General features: G+C 49.3%; 1 protein-coding gene across 1 annotated transcript; it reads left to right on the forward strand.

Annotated features, from left to right (window-relative positions):
- The first annotated feature begins 6124 nt into the window (after positions 1-6124).
- LOC116954504 (transmembrane 4 L6 family member 5-like) lies at positions 6125-21682 on the forward strand. Its single transcript, XM_076052344.1, has 4 exons — positions 6125-7015; positions 10308-10376; positions 11197-11369; positions 19958-21682. Exons 1-4 carry the CDS (start codon positions 6827-6829, stop codon positions 20175-20177), a joined length of 651 nt encoding a protein of 216 aa, XP_075908459.1. The 5' UTR covers positions 6125-6826; the 3' UTR covers positions 20178-21682.
- The last annotated feature ends 5939 nt before the right edge of the window (positions 21683-27621 follow it).

Raw genomic sequence — 27621 nt, forward strand, 5'->3', positions numbered from 1 at the left:
CAGACCCAGGGCTCGAACCCAGGCTCTTAGCAGTGCTGGCTCAGTGTCTCTGACATGGCCATTGAGAACCCCCTTAGACACAGACAACCAGACACAGGGCTCGAACCCAGGCTCTTAGCAGTGCTGGCTCAGTGTCTCTGACATGGCCATTGAGAACCCCCTTAGACACAGACAACCAGACCCAGGGCTCGAACCCAGGCTCTCAGCAGTGCTGGCTCAGTGTCTCTGACATGGCCATTGAGAACCACCTTAGACACAGACAACCAGACCCAGGGCTCGAACCCAGGCTCTCAGCAGTGCTGGCTCAGTGTCTCTGACATGGCCATTGAGAACCCCCTTAGACACAGACAACCAGACCCAGGGCTCGAACCCAGGCTCTCAGCAGTGCTGGCTCAGTGTCTCTGACATGGCCATTGAGAACCCCCTTAGACACAGACAACCAGACCCAGGGCTCGAACCCAGGCTCTCAGCAGTGCTGGCTCAGTGTCTCTGACATGGCCATTGAGAATCCTCTGTAGCTTGGGTGATGACCCACCCTCTGTGGTCACGAGTCTCCGGCGCAAAGTTAATATTTGAACCCTGGCTCTGACTCTACGACTTCCTCGTGAATTCCCTCCAATGTCGCAACGTCAATTAACTCACCCGCTCCCTCCTCAGCCCCACCCCCGCAAAGACAAAGATCCCTTGTGCAGCCCTAGCGGACTGGCCAAGCACCACGCCCGGCCGCATTTGTCTCCCGCGGTGGCGATGTTTACACACCGCACCAGCTGCTCATTTGAGGCCGAGTCGACCTAGGGGACGGCCCAGGACCGGTTCAGATAATATCGTCACCGGTGTTGGTGGCCGCGAGCGGGAATCGAACCCGGTTCGCCGGGTCCGTTTGCACACACAAAGAGGCCCTGAGCTCACAAATACGAAGACCCCCCCTTATAGCTTTGAATAGACTGTTGGGGCAAGTGCTGTTCGCGAGGAGCAGCACGCACGACAGCCGGCGCGGCACGCGACGGGGGGAGGATGGCCAGCACCACGCCCGGCCACCTTTGTCTCCCCAATGGCGATGTTTACACACTAGCCCCCTGCCCACCCCCCACATAGTATCTGACTTAACGTGAAGTGTGCCCATTTCGTGGGACAGCTTTTCATCATGATTACCGCCAACACAAGATAGTGTTTGTATTTACGTAACAAGGCAAGGCCCCACTGAGATATGCAGTTCTTGTTTTCAGGTGCGACCTGGCGGTCACAAATGATAGCCCAAAGAAGTGGGCCTCATCATCATCGTCGTCGTCGTCGTCGCGTGTGTAGATTCATAGCAGCAGCCAAATTACTCTAAAAGGCGCGGTGATGTTGATTCCAAAAAGTGTGGAGGGTGAAAAACCGGAGGAGCCCCGGAGAAAAATCCACGCGACCACGGAAAGAGAGACACCGCAAACTCCAAATACACAGCAGCAGCAGGCGTCAGGGTCGGGATCGATCCCACTACCTCCTGTGTAGCTGGCGAGGTAGTTAACATCTCACCACGGAGTGAGAGAGAGAGACACGCAAACTCCAAATATACAGCAGCAGCAGGCGTCAGGGTCGGGATCGAATCCACGACCTCCTGCATTCCAGGCGAGGTAGTTAACATCTCACCATGGAGTGAGAGAGAGACACCACAAACTCCAAATATACAGCAGCAGGCGTCAGGGTCGGGATCGAAGCCACAACCTCCTGTGTACCTGGCGAGGGAGTTAACATCTCACCATGAAGTGACAGAGACACACACAAGCTCCAAATATACAGCAGCAGGTGTCAGGGTCGGGATCGAACCCACAACCTCCTGTGTACCAGGCGAGGGAGTTAACATCTCCTGCGATTCACGGTTCATCACAATCATCATCACAATCATCATCATCAGGGTCTATCCACTGCTGGATGGAGATCAATGTGACGATGTGTCTATCCTGCGTGTGTTCTCTAATCCGCGTGTTCACCTCTCTGTCTCTCAGTGCTATTCCAAGCAAAGGTCAGTCTCAATAAACCATTAACACGTAATTTGCATGCTAAATTTACAAAACAAATTGAGTGAGTACAGCCCTGAGCGAATCCAAGCCTCCTCGTTGCCAAATGTAATCATTAGCGTCGTCGTCGAGAATATAATTCACAGAATAATTACGCAGACTACTCGAAACCTCACGTGTCCTGCACACCACATGAGACAACAAATTGTAGCCGCTGTTGTTTTTGTACACATCCCGTCAGCCGCGCGGCTCCCTGAGAGTGAATGTATTTCAATCGGCCTCGGTTTTTAATACACAACCCTGGACCGGTTTCCACACTCGGGTGTCTCATCAGCAGTCAGGCTTTGCGTGAGCCAATACCCGTGAACTGCAAGATGTCCATGTGCAAGGGCTGGTTTCGACATTCATTGTATCATCAGCAGTCAGGCTCTGCGTGAGCCAATGCTGGTGAACTGCAAGATGTTCATTTGCAAGGGCTGGTTTCGACATTTCATTGTATCATCAGCAGAGTCAGGATTTGCTTGAGGCAATCCTGTGCCTTGCCGACAAGAGAGTGACAGTTCACTGGTATTCACATAATAGTCATATAATAATAATAATAATACTCATTATTATAACGATGCATTCCACCCCCAAGATAAGGAATGATATATAAGCCGGCAAGTGAATCGCATGAAGACACTTCACTCCCACAGTTGCGATCGCACGCCCTCGCGTCGTGCGTGCGTGATGTCTCGAGACATCCGATGCGCATCGACGCAAGGACGATGATTCGGGCAGCCGTCACGTGCGTCGGATATCTGAACCGGTCCTGGGCCTCCCCCTAGGTTGACTCAGCCTCAAATGAAGAGTGTGTAACCATCGCCGCTCGGGGAGACGACCTTCATAGGGTGCTGCTACTCGCTAGCAGCATTTGCCCCAACAGTCTGTTGAGCCTTTACGGGGAATATTTGTCTTCATGTATCTGAGTGTGGGGAGCGGTGGCGCAGCGGTTAGCGCTACACTGCGCAACGGAACACGACGACACGAGTTCGATTCCCGCTCACGGCCAACACCGCTGACGATTATCTGAACCGGTCCTGGGCTTCCCGTAAGGTCGACTCAGCCTCAAATGAGTACCTGTTTGCGGTGTCGTAAAACATCGTCACCGGGGAGACAAAGGCGTCCGGGCGTGGCGCTGGCCACCCACCCCCTCGCGCGCCGTTCCGGCCTTCATAGGTGGTGCGACTTCGCCAACAGCACTTGCCCCAGAAAGTCCGTAGAGGCTACAGCGTGGGGTCTTTGCCTTTTGTGTTGAAGAGGCGGACCAAAACTGCGACATGCGAACAGTGGAGCGTGGACGGGCGGGAAGTGACCTCGTCAAAAGCCATGCAAATTAGCACGTGTTGAAATAATGGAATTTGTTGATGAGCACGAGTGAAGATGACTGCGACGATCATCATGATGATGAGGATGATGTCTCGTTAATTATCTCCCGGCTGAAGATCCATTCCAACTCGCTCGCTCGCGGTCCAGTGGATTTTTGCGAGCCGGTGGTGGTGGAGGGGCGCGCGGGGGGTGGTGAGACACAATGTTACAAAAACACACGCATTTTTTACTTGCATAGTAAAGTAATTGTTCTTTGGTTCTTTCGGTAAAGTCACGTAGAATGAGAAGAAATTGTTTTTTTTTTCTCATTTGCTATACAGCCAGATAATACGACACATCGCTAACCTTAAACACACAGTCATTCATAAAAGTTGAAGGTGGTATAGTACTATAGTAATAGAGCAAGTGCAGAATCGCTGAACCGGAATTGATAGCTTGAAAGCATTTAGCGCGCGGCCCTTGAAAGTGCGGGGCCCGTAGCTACTTCATGTGTAGCTACTTTTGCTACTAGGATAATCCGGCACCACTGGTAGCAGCACATATGAAGGGCGCCACAACAACAACAACAAACACGGAGGTCTTTATTTTATTTTAGGAAAACGATTTGGTGATGATGCTGCTGCTGATGCTCCTGGGTTGGCAGTGATGTCCTGCCCCCGTACCTCCGATTAGCGCGCTCGTTCTACGTACGGTGCGAAAGAAGATCAACATAGACACCAACACAAACACAGCCACCATTCGACACTAAGTGACGAATGGTGACCACGCGAAGTGTCCAAGTGCTCGCTGACAGGAAGCCACGGGAAAGACCCAGGTGCCATGAGTTGGCTGACTGAGATGACTGGCCGATGCAACACCTGTGCCCCCTACTGTGCCAACCTGCCGCATTTTATCCGCCCGGCGCTCCGCTCGTTGTTGTGAGCGTCGCTCCTCTGCCCTCCGTTGTTGCTGGAGGGCGACCGCCTCCAACTGCCCAGTAGCGTCCTTCACGAGCCTCCTCCACAGAGGCCGATCTTGACACCGCTGGTACCAGTCATCGGCAAGTCCACTCAGCTCCACATCCTCCCGTACCGCATCACTACATCTCTTCTCTAGCCCGTGCCGCGCCGTACATACTGTACACACACACACACGTACGTCTGCGTTCTTACACTCTGTTAGCCAGAGGTTATGATGTCCCCTTTCCTTCCTCCCGGATCCGGGTGAGATTATAGGATGGTGATAGCAGCAGCAGGAGGAGCAGCAGCAGCAGCGCGATCTCAGAAGGGATGGGTGGGTATTGGGATTTGAGTGGCCATCGAGGCGACATTGTCAAGGTCTTGGTGGTGGTGGTGGAGGTGGTGGTGGTGGTGGTGGTTGTAGTTGGAAAGAGAAAAGTGCCAACTCCCTTGCAGGAGCAGTTTGTGCGCCCAGGTCTCTGCGGATATTTTGGTTGGCAGAATGTTCGAGAGAACAGGAGAGCCAGGAGGATTGGCGTCGCATTGTTGAGAATCGTGGTCTTACCATTCCGGTCTTGCCATCACCATCATGGTCATCACCATCATGATCATCATAATGATGAACCATCATGAGTATCACCATTAACCACCTCGCCTGGTATACAGGAGGTCGTGGGTTCGATCCCGACCCTGACACCTCTATACTTGGAGTTTGCGTGTCTCTCTCTCATCATCATCACCACGGTGGCTAGGAGATGTTAACCACCTCGCCTGGTATACAGGAGGTCGTGGGTTCGATCCCGACCCTGACACCTGCTGTGTATTCGGAGTTTGCGTGTCTCTCTCTCATCATCATCACCACGGTGGCGAGATGTTAACCACCTCGCCTGGTATAGAGGAGGTCGTGGGTTCGATCCCGACCCTGACACCTGCTGTGTATTTGGAGTTTGCGTGTCTCTCTCTCATCATCATCACCACGGTGGCAAGATGTTAACCACCTCGCCTGGTATACAGGAGGTCGTGGGTTCGATCCCGACCCTGACACCTGCTGTGTATTTGGAGTTTGCGTGTCTCTCTCTCTCTATCCCCGTGGTCGCGTGGATGTTTTTTTTGTTCTCCAGTTCTCCGCGTTTTCAAATCTACATTTAAAATAAACATCACGGGTTTAGAGCATTTGGCCAATGCTCTACATTCCCACAAGATGATCCCTCGATGACGCCACTTCGTCGAGATATAATTCACAGAACCGGGTCGCTGCTGACAACACAGCTATGGAGAGCTCAGTGAGCCCTTACCTGGTAAAATATAATCAAACGTAATCGACTTCAAACGTTCGTGACTGCAGGAATTCATACTCTTGGTTCTTTCGGTAATGTCACGTAGATAGAAAATACCAAAATACATTAAATAAAAATATAAAAAATAAATTGAAAATAATAAAAGCAAAAAGCCCGCGACGTTTCGGTCGCTACACCAGGGGTCTTCATCGGTCGGAAAGTTTTTTTTGCTCTTATTATTTTCAAAAATTATAATTTTATTTCTATTTTCTATTTACGTGACTTTACCGAAAGAGCCAAGAATATAAAAACACAATCGGGTTAGTTTAAGATCTTCGGACCGGACCGGAGGGGGGAGGGGAGGGGTGTTAATGTGTCACATTTCATCCCGACGATGTGCGCGCAGCAACCTCGATCAATGAGTATCGAGGGTTCAACTCCGCCAGCGTGTTTCCCCAAAGCTCCCCCCCCCCACCACCACAGCCCCCCACTACCCCTCACTACCTCCCTCTCCCGTGATGGTGATGATGGCTCATGTGACACTCGGCCCGCGACCGTCGCCCGCATTATAAAGGCCAGGGGAGTGCGTGGACCCGCAGCGAGATCGGAGACCGCGCATTGCCCGCCGAGTTCTGATGCGCCTGTAGATTTCTCAACAGTTCAAACTCTTTCTTGGATATACATTTTTTGTAATTTTTTTAAGTTTTATTTTTTTGTTTACGCGTGCGTGTGTGTGTGCGTACGTTTCTCTCTCTCTCTCTGTTAGTGTTTTTTATTTCATCGGTGCTCGCTAACAGCACTTGCCCCAACAGTCTGTTAAGGCTATAAACGCAAGATCTTTATCTGTGTGTGTGTTTATTACATGCGCCGCGTTGGACTTCCTCCGTGTCTCTCTTGTAGTAGCACTTGTCCCAGCAGTCTTCTGAAGGCTACGCGAAGGGGGGGGGGGGGAGTTGAGGAGGATCTTTGTCTTTATCTTTGTGCTCGTTAAGCTATCGTTTGGGGCCAGGTCGCTTCTGCAAAAAAAGTAAAAAGAGCGATACATCGAGAGCGCAGTGGGCCTTAACCTGGTGAAGTAAACATATTTCAGCTTAGTAAGCGAGCGGCTCTTCCACGTACACCGCCAGCCTTTTCCTTTGCTGGTCGGACCCGAGCAATAAGCACCCTCCGATTAGCACGGTTTGGCTACGTACGGTGCGAAAGAAGTTCAACACACACACACAGGTATACACACGTCGCAACAATGTGCACGGGCAAATGCACTATATGCGTGGGCATCTCTCTCATCCCGCTGGCCGTAGTTGCCATCCTGGGCAACGCGCTCATGTTCTTCCCGTACGGAGCCATCAACCACATTTCCAAGGAGGACCCCACCGCTCGCATCACCGTCTATGCACTCTACCTGGGAGGCATTGGAGGCGGTGGAATTCTGGTGAGAATGTCTCTCTCACTCACTCTCTAGCTCACACACTCTCTCTCTCTCAAACACACTATATTTATCTCTCTCTCGCTCACTCTCTAGCTCACTCTCTAGCTCACTCCCTCTCTCTCTCACACTATATTTATCTCTCTCACTCTCTCTCGCTCACTCTCTAGCTCACTCTCTAGCTCACTCTCTCTCTCTCACACACTCTCTCTCTCTCACACACTCTATTTGTCTATCTCTCTCACTATATTTATCTCTCTCACTCTCTCTCTCACTATGTTTATCTCTCTCACTATATTTCGCTGGTGACTTTGTGTATTTCATATCGGAATCGCTTCCAGTGCTTTTGCTGCTGGCGGCAATGAAAGTTGTTAAAAAGTCAAAAGTCTCTCGCTCTCTCCCTGCCCATCACTCTCTCGCTCACTCCCTCCCATATCTCGCTCTCTCCCTCCCATCTCTCGCTCTCTCCCTCCCATCTCTCGCTCTCTCCCTCCCATCTCTCGCTCTCTCCCACGTCTTCTTCGAACGCTGGGGAGCGGGAAAAGCCCCTCTCTGTACCACCAGCGTGGACGGCACCACCCCACGTGTTCACCTTCTGAAGCGCTCGCTCGTCAACGTGTCGTGCGCGATGACCACCACCACCACCACGTGACTTTTCTTTCGTGTTGTGCGCGGTGCTTTTTAGCGCCACAGCGCGTGGATTTATAGCGGTTGTTTTATTTGTGTTGCTGGTGACTTTGTGTATTTCATATCGATTATCGCCTCCAGTGCTTTTGCTGCTGGCGGCAATAAAAGTTGTTTAAAAGTCTAAAGTCTCACTATTATTTATCTCCCTCTCTCTCTCACACACACTCTATTCCTCTCTCTCTCTCACTCTCTCTCTCACTCACTCTATTTATCTCTCTCTATGTTTAACGATCTGCTTTGTCGAGCGAGTCGTGCGTAACGACGTCACGTTGCTGCGATGCGCGTATGGCGCGCGCAGTGTCACGTGCCCACGGGGAGCGTGTTTGTGACGTTACGCACGTAAAGCTGTACTCGATTGTGGTTTTTGTATCGAAATCGGCTCCAGTGTGTTTTCTGCTGGCAGCGATGAAATTGGTTTAAATCTTCTCTTTCTCTCTCTCTCATTCTCGTGGATTATAGCGATTATTCGTTTGTGTTGATGGTGACTTTGCGTGTTTCATATCGAAATCGCCTCCAGTGCTTTTGCTGCTGGCGGCGGCAATAAAAGTTGTTCAAAAGTCAAAAGTTAAGTCGCATTGCTCTTTGGTTCTTTCGGTAAAGTCACGTAGGTAAAAAATAAAATAAATCACGACGTTTCGGACGCAACACCAAGCGTCCGTCATCAGGTGGGAAAGCGTGGCCTGCTGCTGAGGCAGACTGCTTTTAAAAGGTTTGAAATGGGTGTAGCCCAAGGGTCATAAAGAAGTGGCCAGGGCTAGTGATGTTAATGTGAGAGATTAGCATGATGTTAATGTGAGAGAATAGCATGATGTTAATGTGAGAAATTAGAGGGCACGGAAGTGGCTATGTTAATGTGAGAGATTAGCATGATGTTAATGTGAGAAATTAGAGGGCACGGAAGTGGCTATGTTAATGTAAGGGATTCTCATGATGTTAATGTGAGAAATTAGAGGGCACGGAAGTGGCTATGTTAATGTGAGGGATTAGCATGATGTTAATGTGATGAATTAGAGGGCACGGAAGTGGCTATGTTAATGTGAGGGATTAGCATGATGTTAATGTGATGAATTAGAGGGTACGGAAGTGACTATGTTAAAGTGAAAGATTAGCATAATGTTAATGTGAGGGATTAGAGGGCACGTAAGTGGCTATGTTAATGCGAGGGATTAGCATGATGTTAATGTGATAAATTAGAATTATGTTAATGTGAGAAATTAGAGGGCACGGAAGTGGCTATGTTAATGCGAGGGATTAGCATGATGTTAATGTGATAAATTAGAGGGCACAGAAGAGGCTATGTTAATGTGAGGGATTATCATGATGTTAATGTGAGAAATTAGAGGGCACGAAAGTGGCTATGTTAATGTGAGGGATTAGCATGATGTTAATGTGATAAATTAGCATGATGTTAATGTGAGAGATTAGCATGATGTTAACGTGAGAGATTAGCATGATGTTAATGTGAGAGATTAGCATGATGTTAACGTGAGAGATTAGCATGATGTTAATGTGAGAGATTAGCATGATGTTAATGTGAGAGATTAGGATGATGTTAATGTGAGAGATTAGCATGATGTTAACGTGAGAGATTAGCATGATGTTAATGTGAGAGATTAGCATGATGTTAACGTGAGATATTAGCATGATGTTCATGTGAGAGATTAACATGATGTTAATGTGAGAGATTAGCATGATGTTAATGTGAGAGATTAGCATGATGTCCATGTGAGAGATTAGCATGATGTTAACGTGAGAGATTAGCATGATGTTAACGTGAGAGATTAGCATGATGTTAATGTGAGAGATTAGCATGATGTTAACGTGAGAGATTAGCATGATGTTAATGTGACAGATTAGCATGATGTTAATGTGAGAGATTAGCATGATGTCCATGTGAGAGATTAGCATGATGTTCATGTGAGAGATTAGCATGATGTTAACGTGAGAGATTAGCATGATGTTAACGTGAGAGATTAGCATGATGTTAACGTGAGAGATTAGCATGATGTTAACGTGAGAAATTAGCATGATGTTAATGTGAGAGATTCGCATAGAACTGTAGAGAAGAAGTAGAAGAAGAGCGGTCTCCTCGACGAGGGAGTGCAACCCAACGGATGTAGCAGGAGGCCGCTCTCCTATCTTACAGTTACACGCTAATTACTCACATTAACATCATGCTAATTACTCACATTAACATCACCATACCCGGCCACTTCTTTATGACCCTTGAGCTACACCCATTTCAAACCTTTTAAAAACAGTCTGCCTCAGCAGCAAGACCACGCTTTCCCACCTGATGACGGACGCTTGTGTTGCGCCCGAAACGTCGTGATTTATTTTATTTTCTACCCACGTGACTTTACCGAAAGAACCAAAGAGTATGGATTCCTGCAGTCACGAAAGCTTCAAATCAAGATCAGACTTCATTATATCTCTCTATCTTTCTTTTCCTCTCTCTCTCTCTTTCACTCTCTCATTCTCTCTCTCTCGATCTATTTTTCTCTCTCTCTCTCTGCAAGCCCTCCCCCCATACGGGGTGTATCTTTATCTATTGTTAGCGATGTTATTGTTGCTGAAGGTGGTGATGATGATGATGCCTATTGTTGAACAGGTCCTGCTTTCAGCGATGCAGATGATCTGTGCCGGACTCAAGAGGAGCTGTTGCGCCAACAGATGTGGGGTGAGAGCCCGGGGGAGCACACGCCACGTCACGAGAAAACCCTGAGCACACAAAGGCAAAGATCCCCCGTATAGCCTTCAACGGACTGTCGGGGCCAGTGCTGTTAGCGAGCAGCACCTATGGAGGCCGGCACGGCACACGAAGGGGGGTGGGTGGCCAACACCACGCCCCTGCCGCCTTTGTCTACCCCAGTGGCGATGTTTACACAGCGCACCAGGTACTCGTTTGAGGCTGAGTTGACCTAGGGGAGGCCCAGGACCTGTTCAGACAATCGTCACCGGTGTTGGCCGTGAGGGGGAATTGAACTCGTGCCTCCGAGTGTGTAGCGTAGCGCGCTAATTGCTACACTACCGCCATCGCATCACTATCAACATTCTCATCATCATCATCATCATTGGCCAAAGACAACATTGTCCATAGACTAACATTGCCCACAGACTAACATTGCCCATAGACTATCTTAGCCCATAGACTAAGATTGCCCATATACTCAGCACTGCTCATAGACTCAACACTGCTCATAGACTCAACACTGCCCATAGACTCAACACTGCCCCATAGACTCAACACTGCTCATAGACTCAGCACTGCTCATAGGCTAACATTGCCCAGAGACTAACATTGCCCATAGACTAATATTGCCCATAGACTAAAATTGCCCAGAGACTATCTTAGCCCATAGAGTAACTTTGCCCATAGTCTTGACGTGCATGCTTATGAATCCTTGACACTTGACTTGTACAGTTACAAAGTTGATAGCAATAACGACGACGATGTTGACGATGTTGTTGTTGTTGTTGTTTGTCCGATCTCCAAACAGATGTTGATGTCGGTTCTCTTCTCCGTCGTGGGCCTGGTGGGGTCTGGCTATTGCCTCGCTGTGAGCACCGTGGGGCTCATTCAAGGGCCCAAATGCATCGTGAATTCCACGTCGGAGGAATGGGTTTATCCATTCGAGCAGCCCCTCCACAGCGTCAACCAGGCCAACGTGCAGTAAGTGCCACGAGTCGCATGCACGTACGCGCGTTTGTTCCTCTTTCGCTTGCATACGGACGTGGCCAAGCGTGCTAATCGTGGGTGCGGGGTCAAGCACGAGGCGCTGGACACGTGCCCCGCTCGATGAAAGGAACGGGCCTGTCAATGGAGATGATTTTGAAGAGCGCCGTAGCTACACGCGGCGGCTTCCCGAATATCGGCACGAGCGCTGTCCAGACGGCCCGCTGCAAGCGCGTCTGAGAGCGTTCGGCCCGTCTCTGTACGACGGCTGAGGGGCCGTCCATAAATGACGTCACGCACCTAGGGGCGGGGGGCGGGGCGGGGTCAGACATTTGTGACGATTGCTCATTGGTTTTTTTTCGGTAAAGTCACGTATGTAGAAATACCGTTAAATTATATTAAAATCATATTAAGATAAATCAATCGCGACGTTTCGACCGCAACACAAGCGATCTGCATCAGGTGCCAAGAACAAATCATGGAGGTAAAAACAAGAAGAAGACGAGAGACGAGAATTCAACAAGCCTAAGAAAAAATTACGTGGTGCACAACCAGTCAGGCCAACAACACAGTAAGACACTTAGCTGGCGGACCTCGAATTTCAGAAGAGTGTTAAATTGTGACGATGTGTGACGAGGGGGGTGGGGGTTGAGAAATGTGACGTCACATCAAAATGCGCAACTTTAAATGAATAAAGACAACACGTTCTAACTTAATTAAATAGACTTTTTAATCAATGTTTTCTCCTGCAACATCAGAGTGCAGCGCCACATTAAATACGCACTACACTGACAACAGTTTAAAGCAATTTGAAGCATTTTTTTTATTTGCAAAATCGAAATATGTTTTTTTTTTGGGGGGGGGAGGCAGAGCTTTGTGACGTCATATTTGAGGGGGGGGGTCTGACTTTTTGTGACTAGGGAGGGGGGTCAAAAAATATCCAAAATCGCGTGACGTCATTTATGGGCGGCCCCTGAGCCAAAAGTCGCCGCTGCTGCTGCTGCTGCTGCCGCGAGGATGACGCGGAGTGTTCCGCGTGCTGGATGGGGGTGGTGGTTTTACGCTCCTTGACGACGTCAGCAGTGAGGTCACCGTCTGTGGGTCACGTGCGGGCGAGCGCTCTGCGTGCGTAACGAGCGGCGGCTCGGAGGTCCAAAGCTCGTTCATGGGCCAGACGACATACCTGGATTGACATACCTGGATTGACATGCCTGGATTGACATACCTGGATTGACATACCTGGATTGACATACCTGGATTGACATACCTGGATTGACATACCTGGATTGACATGCCTGGATTGACATACCTGGATTGACATACCTGGATTGACATACCTGGATTGACATACCTGGATTGACATACCTGGATTGACATACCTGGATTGACATGCCTGGATTGACATACCTGGATTGACATACCTGGATTGACATGCCTGGATTGACATGCCTGGATTTACATACCTGGATTGACATGCCTGGATTGACATACCTGGATTGACATACCTGGATTGACATGCCAGGATTGACATACCTGGATTGACATACCTGGATTGACATGCCTGGATTAACATGCCTGGATTGACATACCTGGATTGACATACCTGGATTGACATACCTGGATTGACATGCCTGGATTGACATACCTGGATTGACATACCTGGATTGACATACCTGGATTGACATGCCTGGATTGACATGCCAGGATTGACATACCTGGATTGACATACCTGGATTGACATGCCTGGATTGACATACCTGGATTGACATGCCAGGATTGACATACCTGGATTGACATACCTGGATTGACATGCCTGGATTGACATGGCTGGATTGATATAACTAGATTGACATACCTGGATTGACATGCCTGGATTGACATGCCTGGATTGACATAACTAGATTGACATAACTAGATTGACATGCCTGGATTGACATGCCTGGATTGACATACCTGGATTGACATGCCTGGATTGACATGCCTGGATTGACGTACCTAGATTGACATACCTAGATTGACATACCTGGATTGACATACCTGGATTGACATACCTGGATTGACATGCATGGATTGACGTACCTAGATTGACATACCTGGATTGACATACCTGGATAGATATACCTGGATTGACATGCCTGGATTGACATACCTGGATTGACATACCTGGATTGACATACCTGGATTGACATGCCTGGATTGACGTACCTAGATTGACATACCTGGATTGACATACCTGGATTGACATGCCTGGATTGACATACCTGGATTGACATACCTAGATTGACATACCTGGATTGACATACCTAGATTGACATACTTGTATTGACATACCTGGATTGACATACCTGGATTGACATACCTGGATTGACATGCCTGGATTGACATACCTGGATTGACATACCTGGATTGACATACCTGGATTGACATGCCTGGCTTGACATACCTGGATTGACATACCTGGATTGACATGCCTGGATTGACATACCTGGATTGACATACCTGGATTGACATACCTGGATTGACATGCCTGGATTGACATACCTGGATTGACATACCTGGATTGACATACCTGGATTGACATGCCACGATTGACGTACCTAGATTGACATACCTGGATTGACATACCTGGATAGATATACCTGGATTGACATGCCTGGATTGACATACCTGGATTGACATACCTGGATTGACATACCTGGATTGACATACCTAGATTGACATACCTGGATTGACATACCTGGATTGACATACCTGGATTGACATGCCTGGATTGACATGCCAGGATTGACATACATGGATTGACATACCTGGATTGACATGCCTGGATTGACATACCCGGATTGACATGCCAGGATTGACATACCTGGATTGACATACCTGGATTGACATGCCTGGATTGACATGGCTGGATTGACATAACTAGATTGACATACCTGGATTGACATGCCTGGATTGACATGCCTGGATTGACATAACTAGATTGACATAACTAGATTGACATGCCTGGATTGACATGCCTGGATTGACATACCTGGATTGACATGCCTGGATTGACATGCCTGGATTGACGTACCTAGATTGACATACCTAGATTGACATACCTGGATTGACATACCTGGATTGACATACCTGGATTGACATGCCACGATTGACGTACCTAGATTGACATACCTGGATTGACATACCTGGATAGATATACCTGGATTGACATGCCTGGATTGACATACCTGGATTGACATACCTGGATTGACATGCCTGGATTGACGTACCTAGATTGACATACCTGGATTGACATACCTGGATTGACATGCCTGGATTGACATACCTGGATTGACATACCTAGATTGACATACCTGGATTGACATACCTAGATTGACATACTTGTATTGACATACCTGGATTGACATACCTGGATTGACATGCCTGGATTGACATACCTGGATTGACATACCTGGATTGACATACCTGGATTGACATACCTGGATTGAAATGCCTGGCTTGACATACCTGGATTGGCATACCTGGATTGACATGCCTGGATTGACATACCTGGATTGACATACCTGGATTGACATGCCTGGATTGACATACCTGGATTGACATACCTGGATTGACATACCTGGATTGACATACCTGGATTGACATACCTGGATTAACATGCCTGGCTTGACATACCTGGATTGACATACCTGGATTGACATGCCTGGATTGACATGCCTGGCTTGACATACCTGGATTGACATACCTGGATTGACATGCCTGGATTGACATACCTGGATTGACATACCTGGATTGACATACCTGGATTGACATGCCTGGATTGACATACCTGGATTGACATACCTGGATTGACATGCCTGGATTGACATACCTGGATTGACATACCTGGATTGACATACCTGGATTGACATACCTGGATTGACATGCCTGGATTGACATACCTGGATTGACATACCTGGATTGACATGCCTGGATTGACATACCTGGATTGACATACCTGGATTGACATACCTGGATTGACATACCTGGATTGACATGCCTGGATTGACATGCCTGGCTTGACATACCTGGATTGACATACCTGGATTGACATGCCTGGATTGACATACCTGGATTGACATACCTGGATTGACATGCCTGGATTGACATACCTGGATTGACATACCTGGATTGACATGCCTGGATTGACATACCTGGATTGACATACCTGGATTGACATACCTGAATTGACATGCCTGGATTGACATACCTGGATTGACATACCTAGATTGACATACCTGGATTGACATACCTGGATTGACATACCTGGATTGACATACCTGGATTGACATGCCTGGATTGACATACCTGGATTGACATACCTGGATTGACATGCCTGGATTGACATACCTGGATTGACATACCTGGATTGACATGCCTGGATTGACATACCTGGATTGACATACCTGGATTGACATACCTGGATTGACATACCTGGATTGACATACCTGGATTAACATGCCTGGCTTGACATACCTGGATTGACATACCTGGATTGACATGCCTGGATTGACATGCCTGGCTTGACATACCTGGATTGACATACCTGGATTGACATGCCTGGATTGACATACCTGGATTGACATACCTGGATTGACATACCTGGATTGACATGCCTGGATTGACATACCTGGATTGACATACCTGGATTGACATGCCTGGATTGACATACCTGGATTGACATACCTGGATTGACATACCTGGATTGACATACCTGGATTGACATGCCTGGATTGACATACCTGGATTGACATACCTGGATTGACATGCCTGGATTGACATACCTGGATTGACATACCTGGATTGACATACCTGGATTGACATACCTGGATTGACATGCCTGGATTGACATGCCTGGCTTGACATACCTGGATTGACATACCTGGATTGACATGCCTGGATTGACATACCTGGATTGACATACCTGGATTGACATGCCTGGATTGACATACCTGGATTGACATACCTGGATTGACATGCCTGGATTGACATACCTGGATTGACATACCTGGATTGACATACCTGAATTGACATGCCTGGATTGACATACCTGGATTGACATACCTAGATTGACATACCTGGATTGACATACCTGGATTGACATACCTGGATTGACATACCTGGATTGACATGCCTGGATTGACATACCTGGATTGACATGCCTGGATTGACATGCCTGGATTGACATGCCAGGATTGACATACCTGGATTGACATGCCAGGATTGACATACCTGGATTGACATGCCTGGATTTACATACCTGGATTGACATACCTGGATTGACATGCCTGGATTGAAGCGCCCGGGTTACGGGGAAGTAGCGGAGTTCACGATGGCTATGTCAGAAACACGGTGGTCATGGCTTTGAGATCTGAGTGTCTATCTGAGTGTCTATCTGAGTGTCTATCTGAGTGTCTATCTGAGTGTCTATCTGAGTGTCTATCTACGATGGGTGGGGGGGGGTCTCTTAGCAGAGTTCACGATGGCCATGTCAGAAACACGGTGGTCATGGCTTTGAGATCTGAGTGTCTATCTGAGTGTCTATCTGAGTGTCTATCTGAGTGTCTATCTGAGTGTCTATCTGAGTGTCTATCTACGATGGGTGGGGGGGGGTCTCTTAGCAGAGTTCACGATGGCCATGTCAGAAACACGGTGGTCATGGCTTTGAGATCTGAGTGTCTATCTGAGTGTCTATCTGAGTGTCTATCTGAGTGTCTATCTGAGTGTCTATCTGAGTGTCTATCTACGATGGGTGGGGGGGGGTCTCTTAGCAGAGTTCACGATGGCCATGTCAGAAACACGGTGGTAATGGCCTTGAGATCTGAGTGTCTATCTGAGTGTCTATCTGAGTGTCTATCTGAGTGTCTATCTGAGTGTCTATCTGAGTGTCTATCTGACTGTCTATTTGAGTGTCTATCTGAGTGTCTATCTGAGTGTCAATCTGAGTGTCTATCTGAGTGTCTATCTGAGTGTCTATCTACGATGGGTGGGGTTTGGTCTCTTAGCGGAGTTCACGATGGCCATGTCAGAAACACGGTGGTCATGGCCTTGAGATCTGAATGTCTATCTGAATGTCTATCTGAGTGTCTATCTGAGTGTCTATCTGAATGTCTATCTGAGTGTCTATCTGAGTGTCTATCTGAGTGTCTATCTGAGTGTCTATCTGAATGTCTATCTGAGTGTCTATCTGAATGTCTATCTGAGTGTCTATCTGAATGTTTATCTGAGTGTCTATCTGAGTGTCTATCTGAGTGTCTATCTACGATGGGTGGGGGGGGGGTCTCTTAGCAGAGTTCACGATGGCCATGTCAGAAACACGGTGGTCATGGCCTTGAGATCTGAGTGTCTATCTGAGTGTCTATCTGAGTGTCTATCTGAGTGTCTATCTGAATGTCTATCTGAGTGTCTATCTGAATGTCTATCTGAGTGTCTATCTGAGTGTCTATCTGAGTGTCTATCTGAATGTTTATCTGAGTGTCTATCTGAGTGTCTATCTGAGTGTCTATCTGAGTGTCTATCTGAATGTTTATCTGAGTGTCTATCTGAGTGTCTATCTGAGTGTCTATCTGAATGTCTATCTGAGTGTCTATCTGAGTGTCTATCTGAGTGTCTATCTGAGTGTCTATCTGAGTGTCTATCTGAGTGTCTATCTGAATGTCTATCTGAGTGTCTATCTGAATGTCTATCTGAGTGTCTATCTGAATGTTTATCTGAGTGTCTATCTGAGTGTCTATCTGAGTGTCTATCTACGATGGGTGGGGTTTGGTCTCTTAGCAGAGTTCACGATGGCCATGTCAGAAACACGGTGGTCATGGCCTTGAGATCTGAGTGTCTATCTGAGTGTCTATCTGAGTGTCTATCTGAGTGTCTATCTGAGTGTCTATCTGAGTGTCTATCTGAGTGTCTATCTGAGTGTCTATCTACGATGGGAGGGGGGGGGAGTCTCTGAGCGGAATTCACGATGGCCATGTCAGAAACACGGTGGTCATGGCCTTGAGATCTGAGTGTCTATCTGAGTGTCTATCTGAGTGTCTATCTGAGTGTCTATCTGAGTGTCTATCTGAATGTTTATCTGAGTGTCTATCTGAGTGTCTATCTGAGTGTCTATCTGAGTGTCTATCTGAATGTTTATCTGAGTGTCTATCTGAGTGTCTATCTGAGTGTCTATCTGAATGTCTATCTGAGTGTCTATCTGAGTGTCTATCTGAGTGTCTATCTGAGTGTCTATCTACGATGGGTGGGGGGGGGGGGTCTCTTAGCAGAGTTCACGATGGCCATGTCAGAAACACGGTGGTAATGGCCTTGAGATCTGAGTGTCTATCTGAGTGTCTATCTGAGTGTCTATCTGAGTGTCTATCTGAGTGTCTATCTGAGTGTCTATCTGAGTGTCTATCTGAGTGTCTATCTACGATGGGTGGGGGGGGGGGTCTCTTAGCAGAGTTCACGATGGCCATGTCAGAAACACGGTGGTAATGGCCTTGAGATCTGAGTGTCTATCTGAGTGTCTATCTGAGTGTCTATCTGAGTGTCTATCTGAGTGTCTATCTGAGTGTCTATCTACGATGGGAGGGGGGGGGGGAGTCTCTGAGCGGAATTCACGATGGCCATGTCAGAAACACGGTGGTCATGGCCTTGAGATCTGAGTGTCTATCTGAATGTCTATCTGAGTGTCTATCTGAGTGTCTATCTGAGTGTCTATCTGAGTGTCTATCTGAATGTCTATCTGAGTGTCTATCTGAGTGTCTATCTGAATGTCTTTCTGAGTGTCTATCTGAATGTTTATCTGAGTGTCTATCTGAGTGTCTATCTGAGTGTCTATCTGAATGTCTATCTGAGTGTCTATCTGAGTGTCTATCTGAGTGTCTATCTGAGTGTCTATCTGAATGTCTATCTGAGTGTCTATCTGAGTGTCTATCTGAGTCTCTATCTGAGTGTCTATCTGAATGTCTATCTGAGTGTCTATCTGAGTGTCTATCTGAGTGTCTATCTGAGTGTCTATCTGAGTGTCTATCTACGATGGGTGGGGGGGGGTCTCTTAGCAGAGTTCACGATGGCCATGTCAGAAACACGGTGGTAATGGCTTTGAGATATGAGTGTCTATCTGAGTTTCTATCTGAGTGTCTATCTGAATGTCTATCTGAGTGTCTATCTGAGTGTCTATCTGAGTGTCTATCTGAATGTCTATCTGAGTGTCTATCTGAGTGTCTATCTGAGTGTCTATCTGAATGTCTATCTGAGTGTCTATCTGAATGTCTATCTGAGTGTCTATCTGAGTGTCTATCTATGATGGGTGGAGGGGGGGGGAGTCTCTGAGCGGAATTCACGATGGCCATGTCAGAAACACGGCGGTTATGGCCTTGAGATCTCAGTGTCGATCTGAATGTCTATCTAAATATCTGAGTGTCTATCTACACTGGGGTGTGGGGGGGGGCGGTCTCTGGCCAGCATCACGCCCGACACAGCACCCCCTCGACCCTACACGAGTAGCTACCCTCCCCCCCTCCACCCTTTCTCTCCGTCCCCCGCCCCCACAACCCATCGAGCAGAAGCAGCTACCTCTTCAACAAGACGTCGTGGTCCGTCTGCGTGGAGCCCCTGGGCGCCGTGACATGGCACGTGGCCTTCTTCTCGATCGTCGCGACCACGGGAGCAGTCGAGGCGCTGCTGTGCGCTGTTCAGTTCATCAACGGCTTCCTGGGCGTGCTGTGCGGAACGTGTCGCAAGGAGAAGGCGGCGAAGAATCAGCTACCGCTCACGCGAATGTAAAGCGCGTGGAGTGGGTGGGGGGAGGGGGGTGTCTGGGGAGTGGCCGTGGAGGTGGGGGTGAGTGGGGTACCGGGGAGGGATGGAAGGGGGGGGGGCGGATTGGATTCCTTATTCGAAAAGGACGAAACGCCGATGCTTGCGCTTGTGCGTAGATGGGGAGCGGTGGTGCAGCGGTTAGCGCTACGCTGCGCTGTGAACCTGGCGACCCGGGTTCGATTCCCGCTCACTGACCACACCGGTGACGATTATCTGAATGGGTCCTGGGCCTCCCCTAGGTCGACTCAGCCTCAAGTGAGTACCTGGTGCGGTGTGTAAACATCGCCACTGGGGAGACAAAGGCGGTCGGGCGTGGTGCTGGACACCCACCCGCTCGTGTGCCGTTCCGGCCTTCACAGGTGCTCGCTCACAGCACTTGCCCCAACAGCCTGCTAAGGCTATACGGGGGATCTTTGTCTTTGTGTGTTATCTACGAGTCGGCCATACTCCTCCGCTGCCCCTCTCGATCAGATCACGGCGCTTACACTAAGGGGCCGTCCATAAATGACGTCACGCACCTGGGGGGGGGGGGGTCAGACGTTTGTGACGATGTGTGACGAGGGGGGGGGGTTGAGAAATGTGACGTCACATCAAAATGCGCAACTTTCAATAAATATAGACAACACTTTCTGCTTAATTAAATAGACTTTTTAATAAACATTTTCTCCTACAACATCAGTGTGCAGCGCCACATTAAATACGCACGACGATGATAATAGTTTAAAGAGATTTGCAGCATTTTTTATTTGCAAATTCGAAATATAGTTTTGTGACGTCATATTTGAGGGGGTAGGGGGTCTGACTTTTTGTGACGCCGTGTGACGAAGGGGTGGGGTGGGGGGTCAAAAATCGTCCAGAATCGCGTGACGTCATTTATGGACGGCCCCTTACACCTGTACCTGAACCTCGTTCAAGTCCAGCGACTCGCACGGCCAGTGGCGTGAGAACGTCGCTGTTTGATTTTTTTTATTTCACTTTAAATCGTTATTGGGGTTTTTGTTTTTCTTGGTTTGTAGCTGAACCCTCATAGCATCGATTTCGCAATGGTTTCCTCGTGGGCTAGCGCCGAATGATTGCAGTCGCATCGAAATCCTCGCGTGATCAAGTTGCGAGAAACGGATGGTAGTGACCCCGTCCCCATGTCACGGGCGGATGGACACGCGTGCAGACACGCGGACACGCGTACAGACACACGGACACACGGACACAGAGACACACAGACATACAGACACTCAGACACACGGATATACAGACACACGGACATGCATACAGTTATACAGACACACGGACATACATACACACAGACATACGTACAGACACACAGACATACAGACACGCAGACACACGGATATACATACATAAATACATACAGACACACGGACACACGGACATACAGACACACAAACATACAGACACTCAGACACACGGACCTACAGACACACCGACACACGGACACACATACAGACACACCGACACTCAAAACACTCAGAGACACCGACACACCGACACAAACACACGAACATACAGACAAACGGACGTACATACAGTCAGACACACGGACACACGGAGATACAGACTAAAAGACACAGGCATACATTCATACATACACACATACAGACACAAGGACATACAGACACTCAAGACACGCAGACACACGGACATGCAGACACACGGACATACATACGTACATGCACACGGACACACGGACATACATTCACACGGAGACCCGGACATACAGACACACGGACACACACGAACACACAGACATATCTGTGTGTTCGCGTGTATCTGTAGATATCTCTGTGTGTGTACCCGTGCTTATTATATATCCGTGTGTATCTCTCTGTGTATCTATGTATGTATCTCTGTGTATGTACCCGTGTGTGTGTATCTGTGTTTGTGAGATAGCTGCCTGCCGAGTAGTGCAATCAGTACACACACAGTACACACACACACAGTACACACACACAGTACACACACAGTACACACACAGCACACACACACAGTACACACACAGTACACACACAGCACACACACACAGTACACACACAGTACACACACAGCACACACACAGTACACACATAGTACACATACACAGCACACACACAGCACACACACGCAGTACACACACACAGCACACACACAGCACACACACCGGTAAACACACGCAGTACACCACATTACAAAGTATACACAAACAGTACACACAGTACAGCCACATAGTACACACACAGTACACACAACAGTACACACCGTACACACAGAGTAAACACACAGTGCACCCACAGTACACACACACAGTACACACACAGTGCACAATGTTGTCCCACGTCCGACCGCAAAGCCGAGTGAACTGAATGGGCACAGCGTGACGAACGGGGCAATCTCGCGTGCAGCCGCAATCCACCGCGTGAAATCGCACAAAGCGAACCCCCAGCACAGAGCGAGGGCGCCCCCCCCCCTCTCCCCGGGAGCCCCCCCTCCCTCCTGGAGCCCCCCTCCCCCCCGATGGGAGCCCCCCCCCTCTCCCCGGGAGCCCCCCCCCCCCCCTGTGAGCTCCCCCCTTCCCTCCCCCCTCTGTAGTAAGGTAGGACACTGGTAAGGGGTTGACTGGTTTGTAGTTGTGAGTATGGTGGTGAGTGTACTAGTGTAATGAGCGACTTCTGCGACACGTCGTCTGGGGGGGGGTGCTTCTTTATTTCTCACCACTGGGCATAACACAGACCAACCTTATCCGTCTCACACCGAGTACAACACTTTATATGTTAACGCCTCCACTGGCTACACACACAGCCGATCACTCGGCGCGGTTCCACCGCCCTCACTCCGCTACGCCGCTGGCTGGCGGCGTAGACGAGGAATGGCGATGGACACCTCGCAGGAGACCTTCCACGTGGCCGGACGACGGAGAGAGATGACGGTGAGCAGCGAGGCAGTCCGGACCCAAGAATCCTCACGCGAACCTCGAGCCCCGGGTCCTACCCCCGCTTATATCTCCCCGGGCGCGGCTAGGCTGCGCCTCCGGCCACGCCCTCTCGTGGAACCTTCCAGCAGGTTCCTGGAACATCTCGGCCAACCCCGCCCATTTATCTCCCTTTCAGATTGGATGTTGTCTTAGCGGTACCCGTACCCGCGCTTCCCTTTCACAGCCAGCAGGTGTCATCATGTCATTACACTAGTGGCGAGTGTACTAGTGGCGAGTCATTACACTAGTGGCGAGTGTACTAGTGGCGAGTCATTACACTAGTGGCGAGTGTACTAGTGGCGAGTCATTACACTAGTGGTGAGTGTACTAGTGGTGAGTGTACTAGTGGTGAGTGTACTAGTGGTGAGTGTGGTGGTGGGTGTTCACAAACAAATAGACAAAAAATAATTATCATTACAAGAATACCGGGTAAACCGTATGGGTTGACAGGTATGTGCATGGGACCATATTGGTCTATATGGGGCCCTATTGATCTATATGGGAGCCTATTGATCTACATGCATACCTGTCAACCCCTGATCAGTGCCCTACCTTATTACAGACCAATTCAGACCTTAGTGCTCACACCGTGTCCTTATAAATATCAACGTTCATCCTACAAAGTCCCATCACAAGGGCAAAACACAAATGGACAAAACATTTTTCTACCCGTATTGAAACGGCTGTACGCCGTATGGACCTGAAAATGTAATTTCCCTGTACAAGACTTCGGAATAAACCGGATGGTTTGACAGCTGTGCGAACCTCACCGCTCTGATTAAATTAAAATTTAAGATACAAATAAAATAAAAAATGTGGTGCAGTAAATGAAAGCATTTCCAGACAAAAAAAAATAAAATTTAAACCGCGTTTTTAATTAATGAGATGTTTTTTTTTTACACTGTTATTGAAAACAAATCTCATGGTGGTTGTGATAGGGGGGCCACTCCCTGCAGAGCGGGATTGAAAATATATTGTCACGACTTGAACAATGATGATGATGAGTGTATTCGGGGTTATGATTACTCGCTGGCTAGAGACGCCAGTTGTTATCGGTGGTGGTGGTGGATGGCTGAATCGGAATACGTTTTAAAGCGTTTTCAAGTCAAGATTCATTGGAGGATGCTCATCCGACTTTCCGCTTATTTACCTAAAATCCGGAAGTGCCACATTGGTGAGCGGCAGCTCATCTGTTACAACACTAAGTCTCAGATGGAACAGATGGAGATTAGTCCACGCACTATTCTGTACCGCACCTCCGAACAAGCCACGGGATACGGCTACTACTCGACACCCACTGGAAGACACCAGAATCCGGATCAGAACATTTATACTGCAGGAATCCGATGAGCTAAGAAGCAACTTTTTTTTCCATCAACAACAACATCATCTGTGCGTGATGCACCAACCCTCGCTGCTTCCTCCACAGCGCTGGATGAGAGGTCACGTGCAGCTTAGCCACCAAACACCGCCGCCATCCAGCTTGTAATGAGATTACAAATTGTTTACAGAGCTTGTAATCAGATTACAATTATTTGCGCGGTTGATTCATGGCTCCTACTGTGATTTAAACGTGCCTAAGGATGTATATTTTACTGACCCGTGTGCTCGTGGACAATCGGGCTTTTCCGTTTGCGTTTACCCGAATCTTGCCAAAGTTTTAAATCTAAACAAAAAACGACATTGATTACGTTTAAAAAAAGAAAATAAAGTGTATTTGGAAGTTTCGAAATATATTTGTCCGATGTGAGTAAATGAGTGGCTGATGTACATCTGTCCTAATCATGTCTGTGAATGGTCATAGAACAGAGTGGTGGGAATCCCAGTGATGATCTAGAAGGGCTAGAGAGCTGAGTGACTGATGTACAACTCTAGTGATGATCTAGAAGGGATAGAGAGCGGAGTGACTGATGTACAACTCTAGTGATGTTCTAGAAGGGCTAGAGAGCTGAGTGACTGATGTACATTCTAGTGATGTTCTAGAAGGGATAGAGAGCTGAGTGACTGATGTACAACTCTAGTGATGTTCTAGAAGGGCTAGAGAGCTGAGCGACTGATGTACATTCTAGTGATGATCTAGAAGGGATAGAGAGCTGAGTGACTGATGTACATTCTAGTGATGTTCTAGAAGGGATAGAGAGCTGAGTGACTGATGTACATTCTAGTGATGATCTAGAAGGGATAGAGCTGAGTGGTTGATGTACAACTCTAGTGATATTCATATTCTTAGTTTTTTCGGTAAAGTCAACGTGACTTTACCGAAAAAACTAAGAATATGAATTACTGCAGTCACGAAAGCTTTAAATCAAAACTCTAGTGATGTTCTAGAAGGGATAGAGAGCTGAGTGGCTGATGTACTACTCTAGTGATGATCTAGAAGGACTAGAGAGCTGAGTGACTGATGTACAACTCTAGTGATGCTATAGAAGGGCTAGAGAGCTGAGTGACTGATGTACAACTCTAGTGATGTTCTAGAAGGGCTAGAGAGTTGAGCGACTGATGTACATTATAATGTTGTTCTGGAAGGGCGAGGAGAGCTGAGTGACTAGAGAGCTGCTTGACTGATTGTTACAATCCACGCTGACAATAAGACACCAACAACAACCACACCAATGGTTAGTAGGGTCGCTCGCCTCCGTAACGCGAGGCCACAGGTGGCAGCTGCCCGATTGCCGTGGCAATTAAAACGGCCGTGACTGTTAGCAAAGGCAAAGGTGGCCCCGTATAGCCTCGGCGGACTGTTGGGGCAAGTGCCGTTAGCGAGTAGCAGCCGTGAAGGACTGCACGGCACACGAGCGGGTGAGGTGGCCCAAGCGCAGCGCCTGGCCCCCCTTTGTCTCCCCCAGATGCCGATGTTGTACACACAGCACCAGGTGCCCACTTAAGGCTGAGTCGACCTAGGGGGAGGCCCAGGACCGGCTCCAGACAATCGTCACTGTTGGTGTTGGTGGCCGTGATGGGAGAATTTTAGAACTCGGTTCGTGGCGCGGCGATCTCACCATTGCGCCACCGCTCCCCCACTCTCACACACAACACGTGGCGCCCTAACCACTGCGCCACCGCTCCCCCCACTCTCACACTCAACACGTGGCGCCCTAACCACTGCGCCACCGCTCCCCCACTCTCACACTCAACACGTGGCGCCCTAACCACTGCGCCACCGCTCCCCCCACTCTCACACACAACACGTGGCGCCCTAACCACTGCGCCACCGCTCCCCCCACTCTCACACACAACACGTGGCGCCCTAACCACTGCGCCACCGCTCCCCCACTCTCACACTCAACACGTGGCGCCCTAACCACTGCGCCACCGCTCCCCCCACTCTCACACTCAACACGTGGCGCCCTAACCACTGCGCCACCGCTCCCCCCACTCTCACACTCAACACGTGGCGCCCTAACCACTGCGCCACCGCTCCCCCACTCTCACACTCAACACGTGGCGCCCTAACCACTGCGCCACCGCTCCCCCCTCTCTCACACACAACACGTGGCGCCCTAACCACTGCGCCACCGCTCCCCCCACTCTCACACTCAACACGTGGCGCCCTAACCACTGCGCCACCGCTCCCCCCACTCTCACACACAACACGTGGCGCCCTAACCACTGCGCCACCGCTCCCCCCACTCTCACACTCAACACGTGGCGCCCTAACCACTGCGCCACCGCTCCCCCCACTCTCACACTCAACACGTGGCGCCCTAACCACTGCGCCACCGCTCCCCCACTCTCACACACAACACGTGGCGCCCTAACCACTGCGCCACCGCTCCCCCCTCTCTCACACTCAACACGTGGCGCCCTAACCACTGCGCCACCGCTCCCCCACCCTCACACTCAACACGTGGCGCCCTAACCACTGCGCCACCGCTCCCCCCTCTCTCACACTCAACACGTGGCGCCCTAACCACTGCGCCACCGCTCCCCCCTCTCTCACACACAACACGTGGCGCCCTAACCACTGCGCCACCGCTCCCCCCTCTCTCACACTCAACACGTGGCGCCCTAACCACTGCGCCACCGCTCCCCCACTCTCACACTCAACACGTGGCGCCCTAACCACTGCGCCACCGCTCCCCCCACTCTCACACACAACACGTGGCGCCCTAACCACTGCGCCACCGCTCCCCCCTCTCTCACACACAACACGTGGCGCCCTAACCACTGCGCCACCGCTCCCCCCACTCTCACACTCAACACGTGGCGCCCTAACCACTGCGCCACCGCTCCCCCCTCTCTCACACTCAACACGTGGCGCCCTAACCACTGCGCCACCGCTCCCCCCTCTCTCACACTCAACACGTGGCGCGCCAGAGCGGCCGCTCCACTGTTGCCAGGAGATGAGTGGGGGGTGGTGGGGGTAGTGGGGGGTGGTGGGGAGGAGTGTGGGTGGTGGGGGTGTTGGGGAGCACTGGGGGTGGTGGGGAGGAGTGGGGGTGG

The sequence above is a fragment of the Petromyzon marinus genome, chromosome 55 (genome assembly GCF_048934315.1).
Source record: "Petromyzon marinus isolate PM22_M1 ecotype Great Lakes invasive population chromosome 55, UKy_Petmar_22M1.pri1.0, whole genome shotgun sequence".
In the NCBI taxonomy this organism is placed as follows: Eukaryota; Metazoa; Chordata; class Hyperoartia; order Petromyzontiformes; family Petromyzontidae; genus Petromyzon; species Petromyzon marinus.